Source organism: Podarcis raffonei, chromosome 2 (assembly GCF_027172205.1).
Source record: "Podarcis raffonei isolate rPodRaf1 chromosome 2, rPodRaf1.pri, whole genome shotgun sequence".
Lineage (NCBI taxonomy): Eukaryota > Metazoa > Chordata > Lepidosauria > Squamata > Lacertidae > Podarcis > Podarcis raffonei.
The window spans coordinates 7086555-7113468 of NC_070603.1; the positions used below are offsets into that span (position 1 = coordinate 7086555).

Sequence of the window (26914 nt, forward strand, 5' to 3'; positions counted from 1 at the left end):
CTTTCTTCTCGTTCCCCAGCTCAAGTACAAATTGAACTCATTAACACTGCCAGTCTCCAACAGAGGCCAGGGAAGGTGGTCATTATCTTCAGATGACAAGCAAGCCTTGCTGAGACTCTTGTACTTCCATTCATCCTTTTGTGTATGGGCGTGTGTGGCATGGCAGGGTGATGTCACCACCCAGAAAAGCCGCAGGGCATGCCCAGCCCCATTAATCAGAAAGATGATCCATCTTAAATCATGCAACCAATCCCACTTTCTTCAGAATATAAATAAAAAGAAGAGCCCTTAAGTCCCAGAGAAAGCAAGTGCACACGCCTCTGTCTCATCACCTATCTGTGCTCTCTCCTGCTCTCTCCACGCCAGTCAAAATGTCTCACCAAACTTCAGTGAAGATCCAGAGGAGAGGCTTCAGCAACTCCTCTGCCATCGTGCCTGGCTGTGGCCGCACCAGCTTCACTTCGCGCACTGTAACCAGAGGTGGAAGCTGTGGTGTTGGTGGTGCTGGTTTTGGTAGGGTCAGTGGCGGCGGTGGCGGCGGCTTTGGCAGCCGAAGCCTCTGTAATCTTGGTGGATTTAATAGGGTCGCAGCAGCTGGTGGTGCTTCCAGCACTGGTTACGGTTACGGTTGTGGTTACGGTGGTGGCCTTGGCAGTGGATTTGGGCTTGGTGGTGGAGCAGGTGGCAGCTATGGGCTGGTTGGAGCTGGCTTTGGTGGTGGGAGAGGCGGTCCCGGCTTCCCTGTTTGCCCACCTGGTGGGATCCAAGAAGTGACCATCAATCAGCAGCTGCTGGCACCTATCAACTTGGAGATTGACCCCAACATACAGAGAGTCCGCAAAGAGGAGGGGGAGCAAATCAAGACGCTCAACAACAAATTTGCATCCTTCATTGATAAGGTGAGAAGTCAGATTTCATGAATGCCTTATCCTGCGACCCTTGAGTTGTTTCAAACCATTCAGTCGCTTTATTTCTGCTACTCTCCTTCATTCTAGCTCAGGCCACTATCACCATTTAACACAGGCACTACCAGCCATGTGCTCAGTGGCACAGAGCTGTCAACTTTTTATTGGCCGTGCTTTTGATTCTGAGAGCAGCACTTTCTGGAAAAAAACTGCAGCCGGTCCTTTTTTGTTTGTTTGTTTTGCCATGGACCTAAAGTGATCAGGAAACCTTCTAGAGCTGTGATTGTATTATGCTTGAAATTAACATGGCTTCAAGGCAAACTTGCAGATTCTTTCTTGGGAAGAGCATCTGAGCACTCAGTAATTTCAATAAGGTTGTTGAAATTCCATATAACCCCTTTACTTGGATAACAGTTTCAAGTTGCTGTTAGGCACTTGTCCAAGGCTGGTAAAATATGTTGGCAAGCAGAGTCCAGAAACATGGAGGGGTGAAGGAATTCTACCCCAGAGGGTTTGCATTTGATGCAGAAAGCAGGGCTGGAGGGAGAGGTGACTCATGGTGAATAGCAGTGATGGATAGGAGAGAGTCAAATAGCAGCACTGAAGATGCATGCAGGATGAGCCTTGAGTGGTTCACGGGGCTCATTCATTCATTCATTTGCTCACATTCGTAATTTGCCTCATCCCAAAGTTTGAATGCAGGTAATAATATATTAAGAGTGATTGTATTAACAGCCTGATCCTGTGCAAGCTTGCTTTGAAATAAATCTCAGTGTTCAGGGGGACTCACAGGTAAATGTGCTCAGCACTGCAGCCTTAAAAGCCTCATTAAAAGTTAAATCAAATCAATTAAAACACAATGCAAAAATAATGTTATTTGCTTTACATCCTTGCAATTCTACCCCACTTTTCCTCCAAGTAGCTCAAGGTGAAATGCATAGCCCAGCAATCCTATTTTGTCTTCACAACAGCCCTGTGAGGTAGGTCAGACTGAGAGAGAGAGAGAGTGATTGGATCCATGGTAACCCAGTGAGCTTCGTGGCTGAGAAGGGATTTGAATTTCCAGTCTTAGTACATATCCTAATGGCAACAACCAAGCTCCCTTAAAAGATGCTCAATCCTGAGCACAGATGAAGTTCGATGAGGGATGGGGAAGGGGTTCCATATAACTCAAATAACTCAAAACTTAAAAGGTTTTCTTAATGTGTATTACTTAAATGGATGCAAAATCTGAGTTATCTCTGTGTGTGTGTTTGTGTGTGTATAGATAGATGATAGATAGATGATAGATGATAGATAGATAGATGATAGATGATAGATAGATAGATAGATAGATAGATAGATGATAGATAGATAGATAGATAGATAGATAGATAGATAGATGATAGATAGATAGATAGATGATAGATTAGATAGATAGATAGATAGATAGATGATAGATAATGATAGATAGATGATAGATGATAGATAGATAGATAGATGATAGATAGATAGATAGATAGATATAGATAGATGATAGATAGATGATAGATAGATAGATAGATAGATGATAGATAGAAGATAGATATAGATAGATAGATGATAGATAGATATAGTTATTTCAACCCAGCCTATATGTGTACTTAGGGTTAGACTCCACTCAGTGTGGAATTTCCCTATGTGCCTTAACACTTGACTCTGCGTATTGCTAAAAGAGCCTTTAATACAACTAGTGGTCATATTAACTGTGGCCTAAGATCAGCATTAGAAGCCTTGCCATTAAGAGACTGGCAGGCACCAAAGACAGGGTCAGTTCAGCCCTGGCTTATGGAATTTATTTCTAAGGGAAGTGTGATTGGCCTTCTCTGTGCCAGTCTTCAAAAAGACCTTGAGGATAAACTAAGATAGTTTCATTCATGCCACTGCTGGGTTCTAGAGCATTGGTTTTAGTTTATAGAACTTTGTGTTTATTTTTGTACTAGGCTAAACATCCTTTTAAGAGTTACCTAATTCATACTTAACTGGCTTTTTGTTGTTTCGATTTTGGTTGTTTTCGTTGTTTTATCTGCCATACATTTGTAAGCTTCCTAGAAATTGCATCATCCTGTAAGGCAAATGAACAACATAAGTAAAATAGAACATAAGTCTTGTTACCTGAACGATTTGCAGGAAACTAGCTTGTAACTCCTTCTGTTGTGCATGATCTAGGATGTCCTTCCAATCAACTGCAGTAAATACCTCCAGTATTTAGGCTTAGATTAATGCTTTTCAAGTGGGACCCAAACTGTTGAAATTAATGGCCCAAATTAACGTCACCTTCCCAGCCCTTCTTTCTTCCTCAGCAGCAGAAACACACAAATACCAACACTGAAGAAACATATGTCTCCCCCCCCCCCCATGCTTAATGTGAATATACCTAGGCAATAATAGAATTTAATCATGAGATACAGGAAGGGAACACAATTTAGAAGGGGCAATGTGGGAATCTGTTTCTTCGAGGGTCCTTCAATGGTGTGTTGCTGGCTTGGTAAAAGGAAGGAAGGAAGGTCCTCATTATGAGACTAACCCAGGCATGGGCAAACTTGGCCCTCCAGATGTTTTGGGACTACAGTTCCCATCATCCCTGACCACTGGCCTGTTAGCTGGGGATGATGGGAGTTGTAGTCCCAAAACAGCTGGAGGGCCGAGTTTGCCCATGCCTGGACTAACCCAATATTATGTCAGGACTCACCTGTAAGGAGAGACTCACACTTAGGAAAATAGGAAGCTGCCTTGTATTGTGTCAGGACAGTGGCCCATCTAGCTTAATATTGTCTACACTGACTGGCCGTGGCTCCCTGGGGTATCAGATGAGGGGCATGACCTTTCCTACCTTAGAATGCCAGGGATTGAACCAGTAAACCATCTGCATGCAGAGCAGTAACTCGGCCACAGAGCGATGGCCCTTGCCAGTTTGTGAAACACTTGCTTAGCATCCCCATCAGAGTGTGACTTTCGTTTAGTCATTTAGTCGTGTCTGACTCTTCGTGACCCCATGGACCAGAGCACGCCAGGCACTCCTGTCTTCCACTGCCTCCCGCAGTTTGGTCAAACTCATGCTGGTAGCTTCGAGAACACTGTCCAACCATCTTGTCCTCCGTCATCCCCTTCTCCTTGTGCCCTCCATCTTTCCCAACATCAGGGTCTTCTCCAGGGAGTCTTCTCTTCTCATGAGGTGGCCAAAGTATTGGAGCCTCAGCTTCAGGATCTGTCCTTCCAGTGAGCACTCAGGGCTGATTTCCTTAAGAATGGATAGGTTTGATCTTCTTGCAGTCCACTTTTAGAAATGGTTAATGATGCCGTAGGTCTTTCTGCTTCCAGGTGCGTTTCCTTGAACAACAGAACAAAGTGCTGGAAACGAAATGGACATTGCTTCAGGAGCAGGGCCAGAAAACAATCCGAAAAGACACTGAGCCCCTTTTCGAAGCTTACATCAACAATCTGAGGAAACAGCTCAGCTGCCTGGAGAGTAACAAAGGAAGATTGGCTGGAGAACTCAGCAACATGCAGAACCTAGTTGAGGACTTCAAGCACAAGTAAACCTCTCTCTTCCTCACAGTTTGTTTTCGATGTCTTCCTTCTCTTCTGCATCTCCTCCCCTTTCTGCTAAAGCCACAATTCACACAAGCAAACAGCTTAACAGCAACCTCAAATGCAACACGCACACTGTGGCAGTCTGTGCATGCACAGCATAACATCTGCCATGTGGTTTGACCACATGGTGGATTTCAACAGGCTTGGTTTACAGGCCATGCAGGTCTTTTCTTTGCCAGTTGTGGTGCAGATTGGCCCTTTGTGATCAATAACCTCTTAGATACCATCAGTGCCATTCCAAACTTCTTTAAGCATTGCAGCCATCTCTTAACTGTTTTTCCTCTCTGTCTGTCCTGCCCAAACAGATATGAAGATGAGATCAATAGGCGTACAACTGCAGAAAATGAGTTTGTCACCCTCAAGAAGGTGAGTGTCTGTAGACAGCCCATGGGGAAATAGTTTTGCTGTGAGCGGTAGTAATCCTTTGCTATTGTATCCCACAAACCCTGAAGACAACTAAGTTTAAAATATATTTCTACAAACAAAGCTGTAATCATTCACTGTTGCTAGGCCACAGTCCTTTGTTTTTAAGAGACACATGTAAGTGTGTGTGTGTTGTTGTCCATAGAATGGATATATCACTCATTATTAGTGATGTAATGGATATATCACTCATTATTAGTGATGTAACTGGCATTAGCCAATAGGTGCCCGCCACAGTCATGCATCTGTACCCCACAGAGCACACTCATGGTAGTAAGTAATCAATTTAGGAGCTGGACCACCCTCTCTTATGCTATAACTTTAGACTGTCTAGTTCAACAATATCTTCTTTTTTTCAGGATGTGGATACCGCCTACATGAACAAAGTAGAGCTGGAAGCCAGGGCAGATTCCTTCAATGATGAACTCAACTTCCTCAAAGCACTGTATGAAGCGGTAAGGATCACACCTATTCACTTTAGCTGAAGTGTTCTGTGCTGTACGGTTATTAAACGTGGACTGCCAAAGAGGCCATCTAGCCATCTGCCTTGCTATTCCGCTAGAAAAAGAGCCCTGTTTCATAACCTCCCATGGATAATAAGGACAAAATGAAGGTTTATCCATGGGCTTTTGTTGTCTCTCAGCTAGAGCTGCCGTCCATTTTGCCTAAAGTGTAATTTTGAAGCAAACTCTAAAGATTCTGGTGGGGTGAAAAACAACTTTGGAAAAAAGCAATTTCAAAGGAAGCTAAAGAGAGAGAAAGGGAATACTAGCAAAGTTTATCAGAAGGAATGAGATTTACCTTTATATCCATAACTTGCTATTAGGGTTCAACTGTTAAGGTAAAAAATAAAATAAACACCTGATATTTTTCTGGAAAATTTAAAAAATAAAAATAAAAATGAGAGTGAATTTCTTAAAGGGATCCTGAGCACCCCTCTTTCCAACATCTTTATATGCTAGAGATAAAAGTATTACTCCTGTGAAAGGGCAAAAAATGTTGGAAGGGACTATAGGATCACACCTTTAGCCCCACCGACCAATGATATGAGGGTTTGTCCTCACAGCCCTGCCTCAACATTACTCACACATTGAGGGAAGATCTGAAGGGGGGGGGGATGTTTGAAAACACATAGGGAGTCCCCATGAGCCAGAACATGGAGTGCACAGAGTTCCAGCTCACAGGAACAGCCTGTGTGCAGCTCCCCCGCTTCAGAGCTGGATCACATTGGGATCCAGGAGAAGCAATGGCAGGGCAAGCACACTCAGTCCCACTATTAATCATGCAGAACACCTGAACCCAGAGGTGTGTTGTGCTCATGGTGCTTCACTTCTTGGCAAGAAATGTATGCTGATGTTACGATCCTTTGTGAATTCCATGAGAAACTATTCTTCTTCCCAGCATACCATAGCACTAGTCTGCCCTGCTAAGTTTGAATGGGTAATGGAATTTCAAGGGAACAGAAAGAGCTAAATTGAAAGTCCAGGAATTATAGGGTGGGGTTTGAGTGTCCTGTACAGCGCCTTCTTTTAATTGCCTATGAATAATCATGGCTCCGATCCCTGCAATTCATGTGTGTTCTTTCTTCTTATGTTTTAAAATCCTATTTTCATTTTGAAAAAGAAAAAGGAAACAGGTGTTTTGGAAGCAGAATGAGTTACGTGTACGCAAGTTTGCTTGCTTGCGTAACTCCTTACAGCGGAAGGATTCGCTTGGTGCACAGTTTGGGCTGGGAATTTGCAGAGGATGCAGAATTCAGTATTATATGGCTTTGACTGGGTTGTTGCTGCCTCAACTACAGGAACTTGCACAGATGCAGACACAAGTCTCTGACACTTCCGTGATTCTTTCAATGGACAACAACCGCAGCCTGGATCTCAACAGCATCATTGCTGAAGTCAAAGCTCAGTATGAAGACATTGCAAACAGGAGCAGGGTGGAGGCTGAATCCTGGTACCAAAGCAAGGTAAAACATCATAAAGGAACTAGAGAAGGGTGGCTTTCCTGATGGTTCATGGCTTAGAAAATAAGCCAAGTTGCTTCTTCCCCTTATTTCTGAAATGACTAGACTTATTTTCAAAAGCCGCTGAAAAATTGCTTCCGAACCACCCCTTCTTCCTCACTAGTCTCCCAAACTCCTCCCCTTTATTTGGCCAGGGAACCAACAGCATACTCAAGCCTTAGGGAAGGAGTGAGATCTGATATCTCCCTCCCTACTTCAGCGTGCTGGTAGAATGCCAGAAAGAAAGGCCACCATTTTGTATTTTACCCAATGAATATTGCATTGGTAGCATATCTAGCATATACTCATGCACCAGGCTTTTTTGTGATAGTACTCACCATAACAAGGTACCTGCACCCCTTTTTTGGTGCCCATTGCAGCCATTTTATGCTGGTAAAGGTAAAGGTAAATGACCCCTGACAGTTAAGTCCAGTCATGGATGACTCTGAGGTTGCTGCGCTCATCTCGCTTTACTGGCTGAGGGAGTCGACGTTTGTCCGCAGACAGTTTTTCCGGGTCATGTGGCCAGCATGACTAAGCTGCTTCTGGTGAACTAGAGCTGCACACAGAAATGCCGTTTACCTTCCCGCTGGAGCGGTACCTATTTATCTACTTGCACTTTGATGTGCTTTCGAACTGCTAGGTTGGCAGGAGCAGGGACTGAGCAACGGGAGCTCACCCTGTCGCAGGGATTCGAACCGCCGACCTTCCGATCAGCAACCCCTAGGCTCTGTGGTTTAGACCACAGCACCACCCGAGATTTTATGCTGGTACTCAGAGCATTTTGATCAATATTTGAGTATTGGCACCTGATTTTTAAAAAATAAAAAGCACCCCATAAGTATAGAAAATAAGAATGGTTACTCCAAATGGAATTAACCTAATGTTGCTGTGTTTGATTTCTGCCTATATTAGTATGAGGAACTCCAGGCTACTGCCGGAAGACACGGTGATGACCTTCGCAACACCAAGCATGAGATTTCTGAACTCACCCGACAAATCCAGAGGCTGCGCGCTGAAATTGACAATGTGAAGAAGCAGGTATGGTCTTGCTGGAAAATACGAAATGTGAAAATGTGTTTAGAATTCTTTAAAGGAGAACCTTAAATGTGTTGGGGGTTCTTCCTCAAAGGGATACGAGAGAGAATTTCCATAGGAGAATTTTGGTCCAATACATAACTTTTTACCTAGGCTTTCCCTGACTCATAAGTTTGGGTCTTGTTACTCAGTCCCTGTATTTATCTGCTTTTATAATACAATTTTACATTGTTCGTGTTTTATCTCTGTTTTTATAATACTGTTTTGTAGTTTTTATGTTATATTTTTGCATATCGCTTGGAGATTTTTAAATATTAAGTGGTATAGGTATGCTTTTAAGTAAATAAATAAAATAGAGGGAGGAGAGTTGCTCAATATCATCTCAGCATATGCAAAATGGCTGATTACTTATTTAGTGCAGTCAGTATCAATTGTGGTTTATGGAATAACATAAGGAAAAAATAGGTCTTTCTTGCTCCAAGGAGCTTGCGTGCCAAGGCCACATGCCCCGCAGTTCCCCATTGATTAATAAACACACCAACACAAGTATTTAGGATTATGGGCTAAAACAGGCCACAACTTTATTGGTTACAGATGTGAGCAGTTTGGCTTAGGCATTGGGTGATACCAGGCTATATCTTGACTCCCGCCCAACTGCAGGAAGTTGAACAAAGGGTAAACCACCAGAAGGGGAAGCCCTATGCCTTACATCAAATAGGGGCACCCCGAGGGGTTCCTGTTGGGGTCATGGCATGGTCCTAGCTCATGTCTGGGCTTTGGACAGGATCCACACTCCCAGATCCCTTTAACAGGATACCCTTATCGAGGAGGGTCAGGTGGAGGCTACAACCTCCCCTCCCTTAAACAAAGGCTTACCCAATGCCTAACAGCCACTTGAGCCCAAATGGTTCGCCACCAACACCCTCACACCTGCAACCAACATCTCAGCATAGGGTCACGCGAAATGGCTGATTATATAGTGCAGTCGGTATCAATGGTGGTTTATGGAGTAACATAAGGAAACAATAGGTCTTTCTTGCTCCAAGCAGCTTGCCATTTAAGCTAACCAGTCTTTTATTTCCCTACCTGCAAACAGTGTGCCAATCTTCAGGCAGCCATTGCGGAAGCAGAAGAGCGGGGCGAGCTGGCTCTCAAGGATGCAAGGCAAAAGCTTGCCGAGCTTGAGGATGCTCTTCAGAGAGCCAAACAAGACATGGCCCGGCAGCTGAAGGACTACCAGGAACTGATGAGTGTCAAGCTAGCCCTAGATATTGAGATTGCCACCTACAGGAAGCTTCTGGAAGGAGAGGAATGCCGGTCAGTGAGATACAATCTTTGCAACCTTGTACACATCCCATCCTTGCTCCAATGTTGATAAATCTAAGATGAGATATCCAATGTGGGGCATTCCAGATGGTGCTGGACTCCAGCTCCCATCAAGCCTGACCATCGGCCATGCAGGCAGACCTAATGGGAATTGGACAAGGGCACCACGCTGGCTACCTCTGCTAATGATCATTGCATACAGAAGGGAGAGGTGATAGCTCTTCATCTAAAGCAGGGCTTTCCAAACTTGAGTCTCCAGCTGTTTTTGGAACAGTTCCCATCATCCTTGACCACTGGTCCTGCTAGCTAGGGATTGTGGGAGTGTGGCCCAAAAACAGCTGGAGACCTGAGTTTGGGAAACCCTGATCTAGACCAAGCATGGGGGACCTTAGACCATCCAGATTTTGCTGAACTACAGCTCCCATCATTCCTTCTCATTGGCCATGCTCATTGATTGAACATCTGGAGGGCCAAGGGCTCCCCACACCTGATCTCAATGAAGAACTACCACCTCTGTCACAACACAGAGCTGATAGTTGTTCCCTAGTGCAAATTGGAATTCCTACTTCAGGTCTACCATTATACCATTCTGGTTGTGATGTAATTAAAGGATATTAAATATATCCTCCTTGAGTAATCTTAAGTGCCTGTCTGTCGTGGAGCCCAAATGAGGGATAACTTGCCCTCAGTCAACAATAAAGTATTGTCTGGTGTGCTGCTCCAGTGGTTTTCCCATGCACAGCTACCAAAGTCACTTGGAACAGTCAAGCTTCCCAATTTTACTGTCTGGTGGGAGTATCATAGAATAATAGTTTTCATCCAGTGTGCCTTGGCACCCTGGGGTGCCTTGAATGATGGTCAGGGGTGTCGTGGGCAACACTGGCCTCTGTCCCTCTTTCCTCCTTTTCTTATGTGTACAAACACAGATATCAGTCCGCTATTGATTGCACCCCATATGAAATGCTTTACAAAAAGAAGCCATATGTAAAGCATTTCAAAAATTTTGGTTCAGAGGTTTGGGTGCGCACTTTGCAGAACAACAAATTGAGCAAACGTGGTGAACATGGTATTTTTCTGGGTTATGAAAAAGGTTCCCATCATGTGTTAATCACTGACACAAAGGCAATTAGGTTGACCAGAAGCATGGATTGTAATCCAAAATGGGACAGAGTTAGCATTTTTCAATGTCATCCCATTTCAGATGATGATGGTGCAAAAGCAGTTAAGAAAGAGGCAGATTCTGTTGTTGCTGATGATAATGCTGATGCCAACATAGATTCTGATGATGACACAGATTATCAAAGTCCAAAAGCCTCTCTTAAACAATCAGATGAGTCTGACACTGATTCAGACACAGCACCTTCATTTGCATTGGGTCGTCATTCTCCCATCTCTGCCTCCAAAAGTCTTGTGCAGCTGTTTGTTGCAGCGGCCCTGGCTACAAGTTCCCCAGGCAAATGGTCCTCTGGGGCTGGCCAGGGGGTACTGGTTGCCAGGAGCTGAGGCGGCCTTGGAGTAAGCAAACAAGTGGGTGAGGGAGCCCAGGCAGGCAGCCAGTCTGCCAGCCCTTGCTGTTGGGAATGGATGGACAAATGGGAGGCTGTGCTGGCCTTGGTTGTGCTTCCTGTGTGCAGTGCCTGCCTGGGAGCTGGGTGCCTGGCAGCAAAGGGAAGCCTTTCTGCCATGCAGGCCTGGCTGTGGCTGCCGCCGCCACTTCCTCCCAGTGTGAGAAAGCTGCTGGCCTCATGTTCACTTCTAAGGCTGGGGGCAGCCTCTTCCCAAGTCCCTGTGGGGCAGCAGGGCAGGAGAAGGCACTTCTCTTTGGGGTGGCAGCAGCAGCTCAGAGACCAGGGGTGTTGGCAGCTGCTTCTTGGGGAGAAGGGGAGAGAGGAGAGGAAGCTAAGGGAACATTCCACAAGGGTGTTAGAAAAGGAGTGAGGGGCTGCAATCAAGGGGTGACATAACTGGGCTACTGAGGCTCTGAGTGCGTTTCCCCACAGGGGAGCCGCAGAAAGAATGTAGTTGGTCAAGGGAGCTGTGGACTCAAAAAGGCTGAAAAACAGTCTTAGAAGACCAGAGGAAGTTGTGCACACTGCTTTTCATGCCACCTAAGGGGGCTTGCAGGGACGCGGGTGGCACTGTGGGTTGAACCACAGAGCCTAGGACTTGCTGATCAGAAGGTCAGAGGTTTGAATCCCCGCGACGGGGTGAGCTCCCGTTGCTCAGTCCCTGCTCCTGCCAAACCTAGCAGTTCGAAAGCATGTCAAAGTGCAAGTAGATAAATAGGTACCGCTCGGGCAGGAAGGTAAACAAGCGTTTCCATGCGCTGCTCTGGTTTGCCAGAAGCCGCTTAGTCATGCTGGTCACATGACCCGGAAGCTGTACGCCGGCTCCCTCGGCCAGTAAAGCGAGATGAGCACCGCAACCCCAGAGTCAGCCACAACTGGACCTAATGGTCAGGGGTCCCTTTACCTTTACCTTTAAGGGGGCTTGCAGATTTCATCACAATGAACTGCACAATTCTGCTTCTTTTCAAACTTGCTCTAGTCGTTCCGTCAGGGCTTGAATCCTTACCACCCTCTTTTTGTTTTCTGACAGCCTGGCTAGTGATGGAGCAGGAACAGTGAACATCTGTAAGTATCCTGGGGAAATGTTTATAGCTTTGCACGTTGGGGAAAGGATGAAATAAATGATGACTTGTTTCAGTTCACATTTGGAGGGCTGCACATTATGCTTCCACTCACCCACCTCGCCATGCCTCCTCTGTGCCCACATTTGTATACTGCAAAGCCCTGAATAGCTATGCCTATCCATTTGCACAGCTGCTGTTCTGATGCAACATCTTGGGCTTTCTCTGCTGGTGCAATGCTGCAACTCTCAAAGCTGCTTAGCTTTAACAGGTTGTTCCCAAACGTTGCATACAACTCAGTGTTTTTTGCCCTATTCATTTTGTGCATCTGAAAGTTAGGGGCAGATAAGAAACTCAATTCATTTAATATTTAAAGGTGAAGCTACCTAATTAACACTTTATGAACAATACTCAAAGCAAAACACAGTCACCTTTCAAAATCTGTACTTTTCCTACTTTTGCAATGCAGTTCTCTAGCCAAGTGACGTGCAGAAATGCATATTCCGGGGGAAAGTGTGCACAGAAATGCATATACATACTAGTGAAAGTAGCATGCAGAATTGCATCCCATTGCGGAAATATGCTTTGCAGAAAAATGTCAGTATTAGGCAAAGTTGCATGCAAAAGTGGAGGAATTCACAATGAAATGCTGGTGCATTTTCACTAGCACTTTTTTTAAAAAATGCAAACTGATGTGGAAATGTGGAGTAGTGAATTTAAAACTGGAAGAATGAGAAAATGAGAGAGCCAGAATGGACAGATTTGCCCATTCCTACCCATTCATTCAACCCAGACATAGACAGATTGATGTGCTCTCAACGAGTCTTGATGACGTGTCCTTTCCCTTTCATAGCTGTTGTCTCTTCAACCATCGGACGTAGCGGTGTGGCCTCTGTTGGCAGCGGTCTTGGCTATGGAGGCGGATGCAACGTTGGCTATGGAGGCGGAAGCAGCCTCAGCATGGGAGGAGGTAGCGGTTTTGGAGTAGGAGGAGGCTGTGTGGGCCTTGGGAGTGGACTTGGTGCTGGAGGAAGCAGCTTCAGCTCTGGGAGTGGAAGAGGCGTCGGAGGCTGCAGCAGCTCTAGCGTGAAATTTATTTCCTCTTCTCAAAAATCCTACAGATGCTAAAGCTCAAACTTCCCTGTAGTCTTTGAAAACAAAAATGTAACTTGTGAACCCTGTCTCACCTAGGCCTCCCTCTAGACAGTACACACTTTTATTGTGAGTGGCTTGTTCAATACCATCCCTTTGTTTGTTCACATTTGGGGGGAAATGTAAAACTCTACTTTTCAGATGATCTGTGTTGTAATGGGCTCTCTGCCACCGACAGAGTTTGCACCAATTTTTAATCTTGCTTCACCTCTCCACTTCATTGTTGATGTTTTCCAATCAGAATTCTAAAGTTTCAAATTTTGTATAAACCAGATCACCGTTCGTTGGTTCTTGCTTGGTGCCTGACTTCACTTTTCTGGGGTGTCTGTGTGTGTGTGCGCGTTTGTTATTGTGTTCAATAAAATGCATTGTAATTTATAAAATGTTCTAGTCCTTTTGAATATACACCAGTTATCTCAAATAACTTGAGCACTTGCACAGCAGGTTAATAGTTTCTGAAGTGCTTTCCATCTCACTATTCTGGACAACAGTTCTGCAAAAGAGGCCAGTATTAAGAGATGTTGCAGGTGTTGGTGTATGGGGGAAGGAAGGGGTTAAGGTTGAGGCAAAAGTGGCTTGCCTAAGACTATCTGTTGGATGAGTTTATAAAAAAATTAACTAGGTGCTTCCTAGAATGAATGCAATTTCCATTCTGACCTGTATTCATCACAATCAGCAGTTTCTGGCCCAGTGCAGTTAAATTCCCACTAAATGCTACACTGTCACTGTCTTCTATTGAATGTAGGTTATGTAATTTACTTCAGTGTAAAGAAAATGTCAAAAACATTAAAAAGTCAATGTATCATTTGTGGGCTTAGAAAAAGGATGTGAACGAATACCAATCATATTCACTTTTCTTTTCCTGACCAAAAATACACCAACTGCAACAATTTCCACTTCCTTTCCTATTTTTGTTGGGAGTTCTGACATCCCTATTTTTTAGCTCCTCTTGGCTGCTAAGCCAGCCTTCTGCAACGTGGTGCCCTCCAGATGCTGTTGGACTACATCTCCCATCATTCCTGACTATTGGCCATGCGGGCTGCGGTTGATAGGAGTTATCGTCTACTCTCAAACATCTGGAGGTCACAAAATTGGTGAAGGCTAGGCTAACCAGCCCTATAATAAAATAGATAGGGAGGGCTATCACATTTCAACCCAAATCGTTTAGACTATCATATGGAGCGAAATGATTGAGGCTTATTCACAATGCCACATATTTTCCTTAAAATTAATTCATCATTAAATTAAATTCTTGAATACAAGTTGGCCAACAGATTGTTAAAAACTAGGGTTGTATCCAAACTAAGTTGTTCCATTCACACAAGGACCTCTACCTGCACAAGACATCCCGTTTCCTCTCCCCATGAGCCCCATAAATCTGCTCTAGAAGGTTGGGGGACGATGACTCCAGATTTGAGTTTCCTATATGTAATCGTAAAAATCCTTTTCCCACCTAGCAGTAGGAAGATAGCAGAGAAGCCATACTCTGTAACCACCTAACTATGTGCCCTTAAGTTAAACTATGAATGTGAGGATCCCTGAAAGTGTACAAGCTCCCCCCCCCCATTTCTCCCCCCCCCCAACATTATTCCTAACTAATGAATTTGAACCCTGTTGCTATAGAGCTTGAGACCACTAAGGATTCTTCTCACCCATCTACGCTAGGTTCCTGTGTGCAGAACAGCCTGCTCCAGGTTAGGGCAAATCATTAGCCAGAGGCTAGAACTCACAAGTACTAAACCACAGGTAGGGAGCCTATAGACCCTCAAGCTACTGGTGGACCCCAACTCCCATCAGCCCAAGCTAGTGAGGGGTAGTCAGCCAGTGGTCAAGGATGCTGGTTTTTAAGTATGTTGGAAGCCTCCCAGAGTGGCGGAGCAACCCAGTCAGACGGGCTGGGTACCAATAATAAATTTATTATTATTACTGCTGTAAAACATTTTGTTGCTTACAGACTTTGCTGTCGATATAGGGAACCTATGGGCCTCCAGATGTTGGGCTCCAACTCCCATCAGCCCCAGGCAGCATGGCCAATGGTCAGGGATGATGGGAATTGTAGTCCAAAAACATCTGGAGGCCCATAATTTCCCCAGCTGGGCTGTAAGAGTTCATCTACTGGAGCTCGCCACATAATGTAGGTAGCACAACTTCCTGGCAGGGAGCATGATGCTGATTGTTTATATAAAGCGTTTCCCACTTATGGATCTGAAAAGAGCAAAGTGATAGAAGCAGTTGCCGTTTTTAATCACATTTTACAAAGTATACGTAATTTACAAAGATAAATAAATCTTAGAAAACTTTCCTTCGTTGTACTGTCTGTTCACAAAATAAAAAAATCACTTTCCCCTTATACTGCTGTGGCAACCCAAAAATAAAAATGGTCTTGAGCTGTGAATAGATGTCTAGGCGAAACATGGCAGTTTTTTATTTATTCTATGGCTACATGCCACTAACTGCTCTGTTTGAAACAATGCCAACAAAAGCCCCAGAATAAATGGCATAGGAGTTGCTTTGTATTGGGAAAGGGTTTGCAACAAGACTGCTATTCTTGAGACACTGGACTTTTCACATATTCCCAGATAAAAACTGTCACATCTTTGACATGGCACAGTTGAGGCCAAACTTCTTGTTAAGCAAAATAACTGAGTACCAGAAAAGCCATTCACAGATGTAAACAATAGTGTTTCAAAACTCAAAACAAAATATGCCAGCTCCTTGCTTGTTAGTTATCGGTATTTCGTTTAAGAATCCTGACAGAGCAAGGTGAAAAAAATAGGTAGAAGGACAGAGTAATAATGTCTGCTTAGTGTCTTTGATTATTCTCCTGCCCATCTTCTGACAACTCCTCCATTTCCAAATCTGCCAGCTCAGGTAGGTGCTGTATTTTTGAGCAGTGCCTGCATTTTCCATTTTCTCCGCTCAAGAGCTTCTTGCTTTTTCCTTGCAATTTCTTCCTGAGAACACTTTCTGCTTTTCTGTTCTGCAAAAGTAGACATGCATTAGTAACTAAATTATTAAGCGTCATGATCTGAAGGTAGTAAGGCTTGTCTTTCAATGCATTAATGCAACAAATACAAAAGTCCATCGAGCAAAGTGAAGGTTGATGGTTCCAATACATTTGTAAGCCAGCTCTTCAATTAGATCATAAATTACAGAAACAGAGTTGGAATGGACCATGAGGATCATCTAGTCCAACCCCCTCAAAACCATGAACCTGATATTAATTCTCATACTCTACCAATTGAATGATTAGGAATCGGAATCCAAGGTACTGTCCAATATCAGAAAAGGGAATAGTGAAAATTGGGAAGAGAAACTACCTGGGTTTTACAAAAGTATGGATCACATATAATGTGAGTTTTAAACAAATATGGTAACAAAGGTTGATGGGGGCGAAGACATAACCTGAAGTTGCAAGACTGGGACACGATAACCTAGCAAAACATTTATTTGCATCAGTAACCCACAATAGTACAAAAATTCCTTCCAGTAGCACCTTAGAGACCAACTAAGTTTGTTATTGGTATGAGCTTTCGTGTGCATGCACACTTCTTCAGATACACTGAAACAGAAGTCGCCAGACCCTTATATATTGTGAGAGGGTGGGGAGGGGTATTACTCAGAAGGGTGGTGGGAATGGGTGATTGGCTGATAGGCATGGTAAACCTGTTGACGTAAACCTGAGTACAGTGGTGCCTCGCAAGACGAAATTAATTCGTTCCGCAAGTTTTTTCTTCTTGCGAGTTTTTCGTCTTGCGAAGCACGGTTTCCCATAGGAATGCATTGAAAATCAATCAATGCGTTCCTATGGAAACTGCCTTCAGACCAGGTCCGGGGACAGTCTGTCCCCCGACCTCTTCTGAAGGCTGGGGGGGGGGGGACAAGGGCTTTTCTTCCCACCGCCAGCCTTCAGAAGGCTGTTCTGAAGGCTGGCGGTGGGAAGAAAAGCCCTTCTCCCCACCTCCCACCCCGCAAGCTCCGGGGATAGGAGGGCTTTCCTCCCGACTGCCAGCATTTTAAAAGCCCCCGGGACAGCGGAGAAGTCTCCGCTGTCCCGGGGGCTTTTAAAATGCTGGCGGGCGGCAGCGCAGCGTCTCTCCGCCCCCCCCCCCGCCTGCCTTCGGAGCAGCCTTCCGAAGGCTGGCGGCGGGAGGAGGTCTCTCCGCCCCCCCCCCCGCCTGCCTTCGGAGCAGCCTTCCGAAGGCTGGCGGCGGGAGGAGGTCTCTCCGCCCCGCCAGCCTTTGGAGGAGGTCCGAGGACAGTGGGGAAGACGCGCTGCGCTTCCCCGCTGTCCCGGAGATTTCCCTATGGGCTTTCATCTTGCGAAGGAAGCCCATAGGGAAATTCGTTTTGCGAAGCGCCTCCAAAACGGAAAACCCTTTCGTCTAGCGGGTTTTTCGTCTTGCGAGGCGTTCGTCTTGCGGGGCACCACTGTAATACCCCTCCCCACCATCTCACTATATATAAGGGTCTGGTGACTTCTGTTTCATATTCTGATCTGTTGTCTAGAAATAAACCATAGTTAAGTTGCCAGGGGTAGGTTTGGATATACAAACAAACCATAGTTGGCTCAATGTTTTGTGTGAACCAAGCCGCTGAGCTTCAAAAAACCAAAGAATTTCAGAAATCTTACGTCTCTTTGATGGATATCACGTGTCAACACGTGAGCAGGGGAATAAGGAAATAATTTTGAGATCTTGTTTTTCAGGACTGCCTAAAAAGACATCAGCTGACCCTGAAAACCTTTCCAGTCATTTATGCTTAAAATGAAATCTAAACTAACAGTCAGCTTGCTATTCTGAAACCTACCTGTTTCAGACTGGGAGAAACACTCAGAGAGGTGCCTCTTAAAGACTGGCTTTGTGTTCAGCTGCTTCACTGTCTGCAGCAGGACGTTTGGTGGGTTCTTGCTTTCCCCCAATGCTACATTTGTTCTTGAAAGGTTGCCTGCATTTACATTTTTATGGTCCATTCCTAGGTCTTGGGAACTATAGCTCTTCCTGAACGCACACTTTGATTTCTCAGCTGGCACTTGATTAATACTGCCACTATTTTGTACTTTGCTTACATGGCACAGGTCCTTCTGCCACCGTATATTATTAACACTCAGACACATATTTGAGAGAGTAGTTGAGTCAGTTACAGAAGTGAAACAGTCTCCAGGCACTGAACTTGACCTATTGAGTTTCCCTGGAACACTGTTTATGCTGTCCGTGTTACACTGTGCCCACCTGTGCTTGTCAGAAGTATCTGAGCAGCTCTCGTTCATACGTAGTGTTGTAGCTGTAGCAGGAGCATGGAACGAGAAGGTTTTCCTGCCCATACGGCTCTTTTGAGGCTGTGGGACGTTAGAAAGTTCTTGCGTGGGTCCTGAAAGGCAAGAAACAACCTCTAACCTGGAAGCATTTCCTATCACCAATTTAGCTTTTTCATTCTCTTTCACCGGAACTTGGCTCAGACTAGTTTTTTCTACATCCCCACAGACTTGATAAAGCAAGTCGTCGTCATCAGCATCATCACAGCTTGTGCCCCAAAGGCTATCGGAATCACAAAACAATTCTAAAACTTGATCCGAGAACCTGGGCTCGTTCCAATCATCAAATGAAAACACATTCTTCTTTGTCACTTCCATCTGCTTTAGATGACCTGTGCTGACTTGCTTAGCCACTTTCCTTAGGTCGTGAGGCCTTCTACTGGCAGAAACCGTAGATGACTGATGGCATATACTGTGCATACCACTTCTGTATTTTTCAGTCCGTAATACAGGGACATCAGAATGTACCGAAAAAGCAGATTTTTTTTCAGAAGAACTGGTTCGAGTGGCAGATTTTAGTTGAGTAAAGCCTTCCCATATACTCTCCTTTTCAGGTTTCACTGAAGCAGAAATTTTGTTTTGACTTTTAGAAACGGAATTTAGTTTATTGGGTTTTAAATTACAATCATCATGCAGGACACCCTTTGCCTTTCCTATCTTAACACTTTGCTTTTCAACAGCATGTGATGCCGGAACACTGTTAGAGGAATTTAAAACTGCACAATGGGCACCGTAAGGTTTCTCAGAATCTATAGTTCCTTCCTTTGTTTCACTGGTTTCATTAGAGGTATGAGCTAAAGTATTTTGTGGAACATTGATCACTTCAGGGTTCTGAGTAATTTGCATTAGAAATGAATCGTCTGGCAGCAAATCAGCACCCCAGTCATCAAAATCATCACCCACAATCCCATCAAGCTTATTTGAGACAACAGATTCTATCTCAGAAGAGACTGCACTTGGAACCATTTGTTCAGAAGCCACTTTAGCTTTTTCAGCAGGCAAGTGTTCCATAGATCTCGTAGCAGGTGATGAATCTTGTCTCTGATGTGCATCTTCAATCACAGATTCAGTAACAGCTATGAATTCAACTGGAAGGCACCCTTCCTCTAGCAAACTATCGTTCAATGAGCAATCTGACAGGCCTTCGCTCAGCTGACCACTACATTGCTGGGTAGGGCCATCAAAGAGAGCATTGAGTGCTCCTTCAGCATCAAGATCTATGGACTTCTGGCTGCTGTTTTCACAGTGCTCAACTGTCCCGGCACTCTTCTTAACTTCTCCAAAGGGCAAGACATCATCAGTTTGGGGATGCTCTCCAAGGAAGTGCTGCTGATTTTCCATCTGTGCTTCATCTTGATGTTCAACTGATATCATTGCCTCTGATAAAATGTGGCTATTATGGCATGGAGCACTTTGATCCTGGATTGCATCAGTCATGCTTTTATCAAATTGCTTTGCCAACTTCATAAGCTCCTCTTCTCTGTTTCTCAACTGAAGTCCTCTAGGAGAATGAGCAGAAGGTGAAAATGCATTAGGAACACAATGCATTTTGAAATGGCTTGCTTGTTTTATAGCTATAAGAAAACATACAGTGTACCTCAAATGAGGCACATTTTTTTACTCTTCAGTTCATTATTTTACCCCACTTTTCTAAGGGTATTCAAAGCAGCTTACAAATAAAAGCACAGGATTACAAAATGAAATCAATCAACCAATCACCATCAAACAACCTAAAACCACAGTATCTGATAAGCAAATGAAAGTAATTAAAGTAAGACAGCAACGACAATTAAAAGCAGATAGAAGATAATTACAAGCCTAAATTCTATCTTAAAAATGGCCTCAAACTATAAGGTTTTCACTAACTGTCCAACAGCTTGAAGTTCAATAAAGTTCAATGTGACTTACTCCTAACTAAGCATGTACAGTGGTACCTCGGGTTAAGAACTTAATTCATTCCGGTGGTCCGTTCTTAACCTGAAACTGTTCTTAACCACGATTTCTGTTCTCATCCTGAAGCAAAATTCTTAATCTGAGGTACTATTTCTGGGTTAGTGGAGTCTGTAACCTGAAGCGTATGTAACCTGAAGTGTCTGTAACCCGAGGTACCACTGTACTGTATTGCAGTCTAATAGCAGATATAGAGGAAGGACAGTAGATCTTCACCAGCAGAGTGTTTCATAATCATGGAGCTACCATTGTGAAGAGGGAAATCAATCTCTTTTAGGTTACAATATCTACAAGTTTCGTGGATTTAATTACCATTCTGAAAGAATTCATTTTGGAATAAAACACACCTTGCGCCATTTACTTTTGTTCTACACCGTACTTTTGGCATTCCAGGAGTACAGGGAATTGCATCATCACCAATCCAAAACCCAAGAAGAGATCCTTCAGAGCAGGCTGGTTTTTCATCCTGAACAGTAAGAATCAAATATGTGAACACCTTGGATGTTATTAAACATGAGTATCTATCAATTGTACCAGCTTTCAAAACTATTTTTAAAAGCATTTATTTATTACAACATTCATATTCTGCTTTTCTCATCAAGAAGTAGCAATAGTAACTGTAGTAATAATAATAACAATACTATTAACATAATCCAGGCATTACCACCAATACAAACTTAATTTTATTTGTATGCCTTCTTTTCATAGTTCAAACCATGCTCAAGGTGGCTTACATGGAAAAAAGTTATAGTTATAAACATAACAAAAGTAGTCACAAATAATCAAAATATCAAAAGTACAGTGGTACCTCGGGTTAAGTACTAAATTCATTCCAGAGGTATGTTCTTAACCTGAAACTGTTCTTAACCTGAAGCACCACTTTAGCTAATGGGGCCTCCTGCTGCTGCTGCACCGCCGGAGCACAATTTCTGTTCTCATCCTGAAGCAAAGTTCTTAATCTGAAGCACTATTTCTGGGTTAGTGGAGTCTGTAACCTGAAGCATATGTAACCTGAAGCATATGTAACCTGAAGCATATGTAACCTGAAGCATATGTAACCTGAAGCATATGTAACCTGAGGTACCACTGTACACAACTAAATTAAACAATTTCCGCTTAAATCATAATAAGATCTAAAATAAAGATACAAAACTTAATATTGACAACAGCAACAACCACCCCCAACAAAACCCTCTAAATAATATCCTACTCCAAGAGACACAGCCAACAACAGAAAAATACCAAGGGCAAAATTTCAAAATGACTGCAGAGTACGTCCATAGAACAGAGATTCAACTACCCCACTCCAAAATCCTCCTTAAAAAGCCACATCCCCGCTGCCAGCTGAAAACCAAGCAATGACGTGGACAGGTGGGTCTCTCTATGGAGGATGCTGCATAACTTAGGAGCCACAGTTGGGGGGGAAATACTGTTATACTTCAGGTTGAAACTGGGTAGAAGCGAAGGAAGAGAACGCCATCAGTTCTTGAGCACAAAGTGCAGTGAGTAGACATTGATGCCAAGGTCTACAACGCTGCAGAGGGCTTGGTGCCACTCTCTGGAGCCTTCTGGTCCTTCTCCTCCTTGCTGTTACTGCCTGTTCACATCCCGTTTCTATGAGCATGCAAGAAATGACAAGAGTGAGGAGATGGAACAGCATCCTCTGCTTGCCTTGTACTCTTGCTCTGGGTAATTAGGCAGATTTGAGTGTGAAGAGAGGGCAGTCATGTTTCATGGCCCCTGCAACTCTTTTCTTTCTTGTAGTCTGCTAGTACTATTGGGTTGTATCCCACTAGGTTCTACTCAGAGTAAACCCAGTGAAATTTATGGATCCAAGTTAGCGATTTCCATTAATTCCAATGGCTTCACTCTGACTATGACCAATGCTGGATACAACCCACTCCCTTTAATACTTAAGCCAGGTTGTGGCTGCTGACAGGGTTAAAGAAACACTATGCTTTGGGGGAAAACAAAGATGAAAAAACAAACCGAAGAGGGCACCCCGCATCAAAAGCCCAATTGAGAACCAAGAATGAGCAGTAACCACAGAATGCTGATTGTTAATGAGGGAATAGCTGGCTAGAACTCTGAACAAGAGTCCTCCTTGTTAAGAAAGAGAAAGCACTGCAATGGTTGGTTGCAGGTCTCACTTATATCTCCTAAAGTGAAAAGCTACATGCTAATATTAATGATAACATCAGTTAACTCTACACTACTTCAATTTGTAGGTATGGTTTACTTTTATCCAAGTTTCCTTTCTAACTATACAGACATTAGAATTTCTCAAGAAGAAACACCTTTCACAATGAAGACTGTTTCTGCAAAAGAAAGAAAATGGGTTGGGACTATGCAGCGTTACCTTAGGAAGTAATACTTACATGTGGAGCAATTCGATTAACAATTTCTGAAATCTCTACCGTATGCCCGCTAACCAACTGCTTCTTTTGTCCATTGCCTGAAAAACAAAACAAAAACCTTTCTAGCAACTGCTAATCACTGGACAATGTAAATTTCTGTAACTTAGAAGCAGACTAGCCCCTGCAAATATTTAAGTGTATGACTTCCTACATAACAGAATTTATAGTGTGATGGCAGTAAAAAAATTAAAACAATGTGCTCCAGAGTTGGAATAGGAAATCAAAGTTGGTAAATCTTCTCTTCCATTTTTCAGTCACAAGATCTCTAAGGCAGTTTACAAATACTATACAAAATATCAATCCAATCCGCAATTAAAATGCCATTTGACAAGAATCAGCATTGAGAGAGTGGAATGCCCTGTTTGGAAAGTACATTGAAGACCAGCAGACGCTTTGATGGTGGATACACTGCAACATTTTGTTGCAGTCCCACTTGCATCTCCTAAAAATCAAGTACCTAGATACTTAAGTTTACTTAAGTATCTAGATACTTGAAGAGGGAAAAAGACAAGTTTTCTTTATTTTTAATTAGCACCCAGATACCAGCCCTATAGCACCCTAGTGAAAGAACCTACAGAATGAGTTCTACAACCAGGGAACCAGCACAAAGATAGCCCAACTCCTTGATGCTACTCACTTCCCCTCTGAAGTTAGGGGTGCCAACAGCAGGCCCTTGGCTGAAGTTTTTGATTAGACAAGTGCATACAGAAACAGGTGACCCTTCAGACAAACTGGCACTTGACCATTTAGGTCTCTCACCATATATTCCCAAATGATTAAATCCTGATATAAATAAGGCAGATGTGAAATAAGAATGATAATAAGTAGATACCTAGCTTATATGCACTTGGTGACTGAGGATCCCAGAAGATTTCTTGCTGTACATCAGTTTCATTTGAAGGAGAACTAAATATAGGCAAACGTGAACTGGCAGGCAGCTTTCTTTTCGGAGTCTTATATGAACTTGTTTCTGTGTGAATACATGCACAGACAAAAACACTTCTGTATAAATAAGCAAAACTGTTACATGCGATTTCTGCACCCTAATAAAGCAGTTCAAGATGTGAAACTGATTGGAGCAGATTTACCAATGCAGGCAATATTTATCAACACAGGAAATTGTCTTAGATAAAGTCAGACCACTGGTCCATCTAGCTGAGTGCTGACTACACTGAGCGCCGGCTCTCCAGGGTTTCAGACACAAGTCTTTCCCACCTGTGCCTGAAGATACTGGGACTGAACCTGGGATCCCTTGCTCAGCGACACAGGTGTTCTACCACTGAGCTACAGAAGGGTTCAATCAGTTTTCTTCTGCCCCATCCTAAATGTTTGATTGAGGACCAATCACATTGGCTTCCCTGGAGCGCTACATAATTGCAGAAGCCATTTGCCATTTTGAAAGAACAAAAGTGCAGCCCAGATTCTTAGAAGATGTTAACTTTCTAGGCCCAAGTCCAGGAATACTACATTTCCAGCTCTACAATTTTATGATTCTAAAATGCAGACCAGGCAGTGGGGACTGGATGGACTTTTATCGGCCCGAGGAAGGGCAGCCTTCCAAGGACTACATGGCAGTGGAAAGCTGGGTCAGAGGCAAAAATATATACATGCTTGTACAGCGGGCTGCAATCTATTCACATAAAACCAGTGAATTATCCTGCAGGTCTAGTAACATTATTGGAAGATAATTCACAGAGTAAGGCTCTGTGATGAGAGTAGTTTCTTGATAAGTACACTGGTGTCTACCTCCATGGCAATATGGACAAATATTGCACCTGAGGGGGCAATATACCAACACAGCTGCCACAATCAATCAATAGGACACCAGCTAGTCTTCTCTTTTCTCTCCTCTCTTACTGTAGCATTTTGCAACGCTTGCTTTTTAAAACAATGGTTCTCAAGCTTTTCATGAATCACTTGAAAATTGCTGGGGGTCTTGGAAAACCACCTAATAAACTTGTTGTTGTTCAGCATATCAAAGCACATGTGCAACTCCTATTTTTATAACCTTTTGTTCTTCAGTGCTGGCTTCAGTTTTTAATAACCAAGATGTTTATGAACTGTAGCTTGGGAGGGTCTGCCGTTTTCCCAAGAGAGGCATTTGTGGGTCAATGGGCACCTTTCAATCGAGGGCAGCAACAAGCAACTATGAATTTCGAATTAAAACTGATCTGCAAGTGTCCCTTAGCATTTGCACGAGATTTTTATTATTATTATTATTCTAGGTGCCAGGAAGCGCTCTTTCCTTCGGGCACATAGGCTCTTCTGCATGGGTTCTACGTATTAACGCGCAAAGAGTGCTGAAGCCTCTTAAAAGACTTACAAAACTACTGCAGCACAGACCAGCCTTTCCCAACCATGTGATCTCAATTGGCTTCAGGCTCCTGCTTCCGTTACAACCAGCAAGCAAACCGGGGGCCTTGTATAATGCAAAACATCTGGAGGGCACCCGGCTGGTAAAGGCTAGCAGGTGTCGTGGTGAATTTGTTCTGTGAACCACACTGAGAGTGTGTGTACATATGTGTGGGTGGGTGTACATATGTGTGGGTGGGTGTACATATGTGGGTGGGTGTGTTTGTGTATATATATATATATGTGGGTGGGTGGCTATGGGTGTGTGTGTGTATATATATGTGTGTGTGTGGCTGTGTGTATGTATATATATATATATGTGTGTGTGTGTGTATATATATACACACACACACACACACACACACACACACACACAGTGGTACCTCGGGATGCGAACGGTATCCGTTCCGGAGCCTCGTCCGCATCCCAAACGGAACGCAAGATGCAACGGCGCGTCTGCACGTGCCGTGTTTCGCCGCTTCCACGCATGCGCGTGCCGTCATTTTGAGCGTCTGCGCATGCGGCGAAACCCAGAAGTAACGCGCTCCGTTACTTCCGGGTTGCCACAGAGCGCAACTCGAACGCGCTCAACTCGAAACACATTCAACTCGAGGTATGACTGTATATACTGTATATATATATGTGTGTGTGTGTGTGTGTGTGTGCGCGCATATACTTACATACCCACACACACACATATATCTGTAGGGAAGTCTTTTAAGGCACAAGCCCCTTGCGGGCTTTCGCCTTAAACAACACACACGGCTATCCCACCCCGAGCTATACAATGAGGCTAATATTATTTTTCCCCCCCGCCCGTGAGGAATGCACGTGCCAGGATGGCACCGGGGGCTTTGGCAGGGGAAGAGTAAGAGACCCTTTTCGTGGGATGCTCTGCCTACGTGCTGCTTACTCGGGAGTAAACTCCCGCTCAGCCAAGGGCGGCTGCCGTTTGGTGAGGGCGCGGAGGTGACGCCGAGGCAGGCGGGACCCGCCGAGGAGGTCGGTGCCTCGGGGGACCCGCGGGGACAAGGGGCTCTCGTCCCCCCACGGAGCCTCACCCTCGGAGCCTCGCTGCCCGCGGGGACTCTCTCCATCCTGGGCGCCCTCGGCGGGTCTCCGCCGCCTGCTGCTGCTCCGCTTCACGGGGCTCCGGAGGCGAAAATCCTCCCCTTCCGCTCTGGCCGCCGCCTTCCGACGCTTAGCCGCCATATAAGATCCCCGCGGCGCCGCTTCCCCCCGCGAAGCGCGCCCAAAACTCACGGCGCCGCCATTTTGGACGGCGTCACTAGCCGGCGCTGATTGGTCGACGCCAGCTCTCCGGGAGCCGCAATTGGTCAGGACTTAAGCTAAGCGGATTGGAGGAAGAGGAGCCAGTGAGCGTTCGGATGTGCGCGCGGCGGGCGTCGCGTCCAGTAGTGAGGCAGCTCTTTTTCTTAAAGGGGCCACTCTCCTCTCAGTGAACCCTGCGGGATGTGGGGTGGGGTCAGCCTCAAAGGCTTTAAGGGAGGGACTCGGACACAGGTTAATAGATGCCAGGTCTCTCTTGGAGTGGAGCTTCCATGTGCAACTGCAGTGTACCGTGCCCTCCTGGTGGTGCAGCAATGAAACTGCTAGTACATTTGCGAAACGAAGCAGGGTCAGTATGGTTTCACACTGAATGAGGGACCACATATTGAGATCCTTGCACTGCAAGTGGTTCGATAATAATAATAATAATAATTATAATAATAATAATTTATTTATACCCCGTCCATCTGGCTGGGATTCCCCAGCCACTCTGTGCGGCTTCCC

General features: G+C 44.4%; 2 protein-coding genes across 2 annotated transcripts; one reads left to right on the forward strand and one right to left on the reverse strand.

Moving 5' to 3' along the window:
* Positions 1-292: 292 nt before the first annotated feature.
* Positions 293-13378, forward strand: LOC128405500 (keratin, type II cytoskeletal 5-like). The gene is made up of 9 exons (XM_053372212.1): positions 293-899; positions 4245-4459; positions 4823-4883; positions 5300-5395; positions 6742-6906; positions 7858-7983; positions 9077-9297; positions 11905-11939; positions 12789-13378. The coding sequence occupies exons 1-9, from the start codon at positions 372-374 to the stop codon at positions 13061-13063; spliced, it is 1722 nt and encodes a 573-aa protein (XP_053228187.1). The 5' UTR covers positions 293-371; the 3' UTR covers positions 13064-13378.
* A 2262-nt stretch (positions 13379-15640) lies between these two features.
* On the reverse strand, positions 15641-26415 carry ETAA1 (ETAA1 activator of ATR kinase). Its single transcript, XM_053372240.1, has 6 exons — positions 26182-26415; positions 23601-23738; positions 22730-22806; positions 20699-20817; positions 17897-19902; positions 15641-16067 (listed from the first exon to the last, which is right to left on the reverse strand). Exons 1-6 carry the CDS (start codon positions 26330-26332, stop codon positions 15955-15957), a joined length of 2604 nt encoding a protein of 867 aa, XP_053228215.1. The 5' UTR covers positions 26333-26415; the 3' UTR covers positions 15641-15954.
* Positions 26416-26914: the final 499 nt, after the last annotated feature.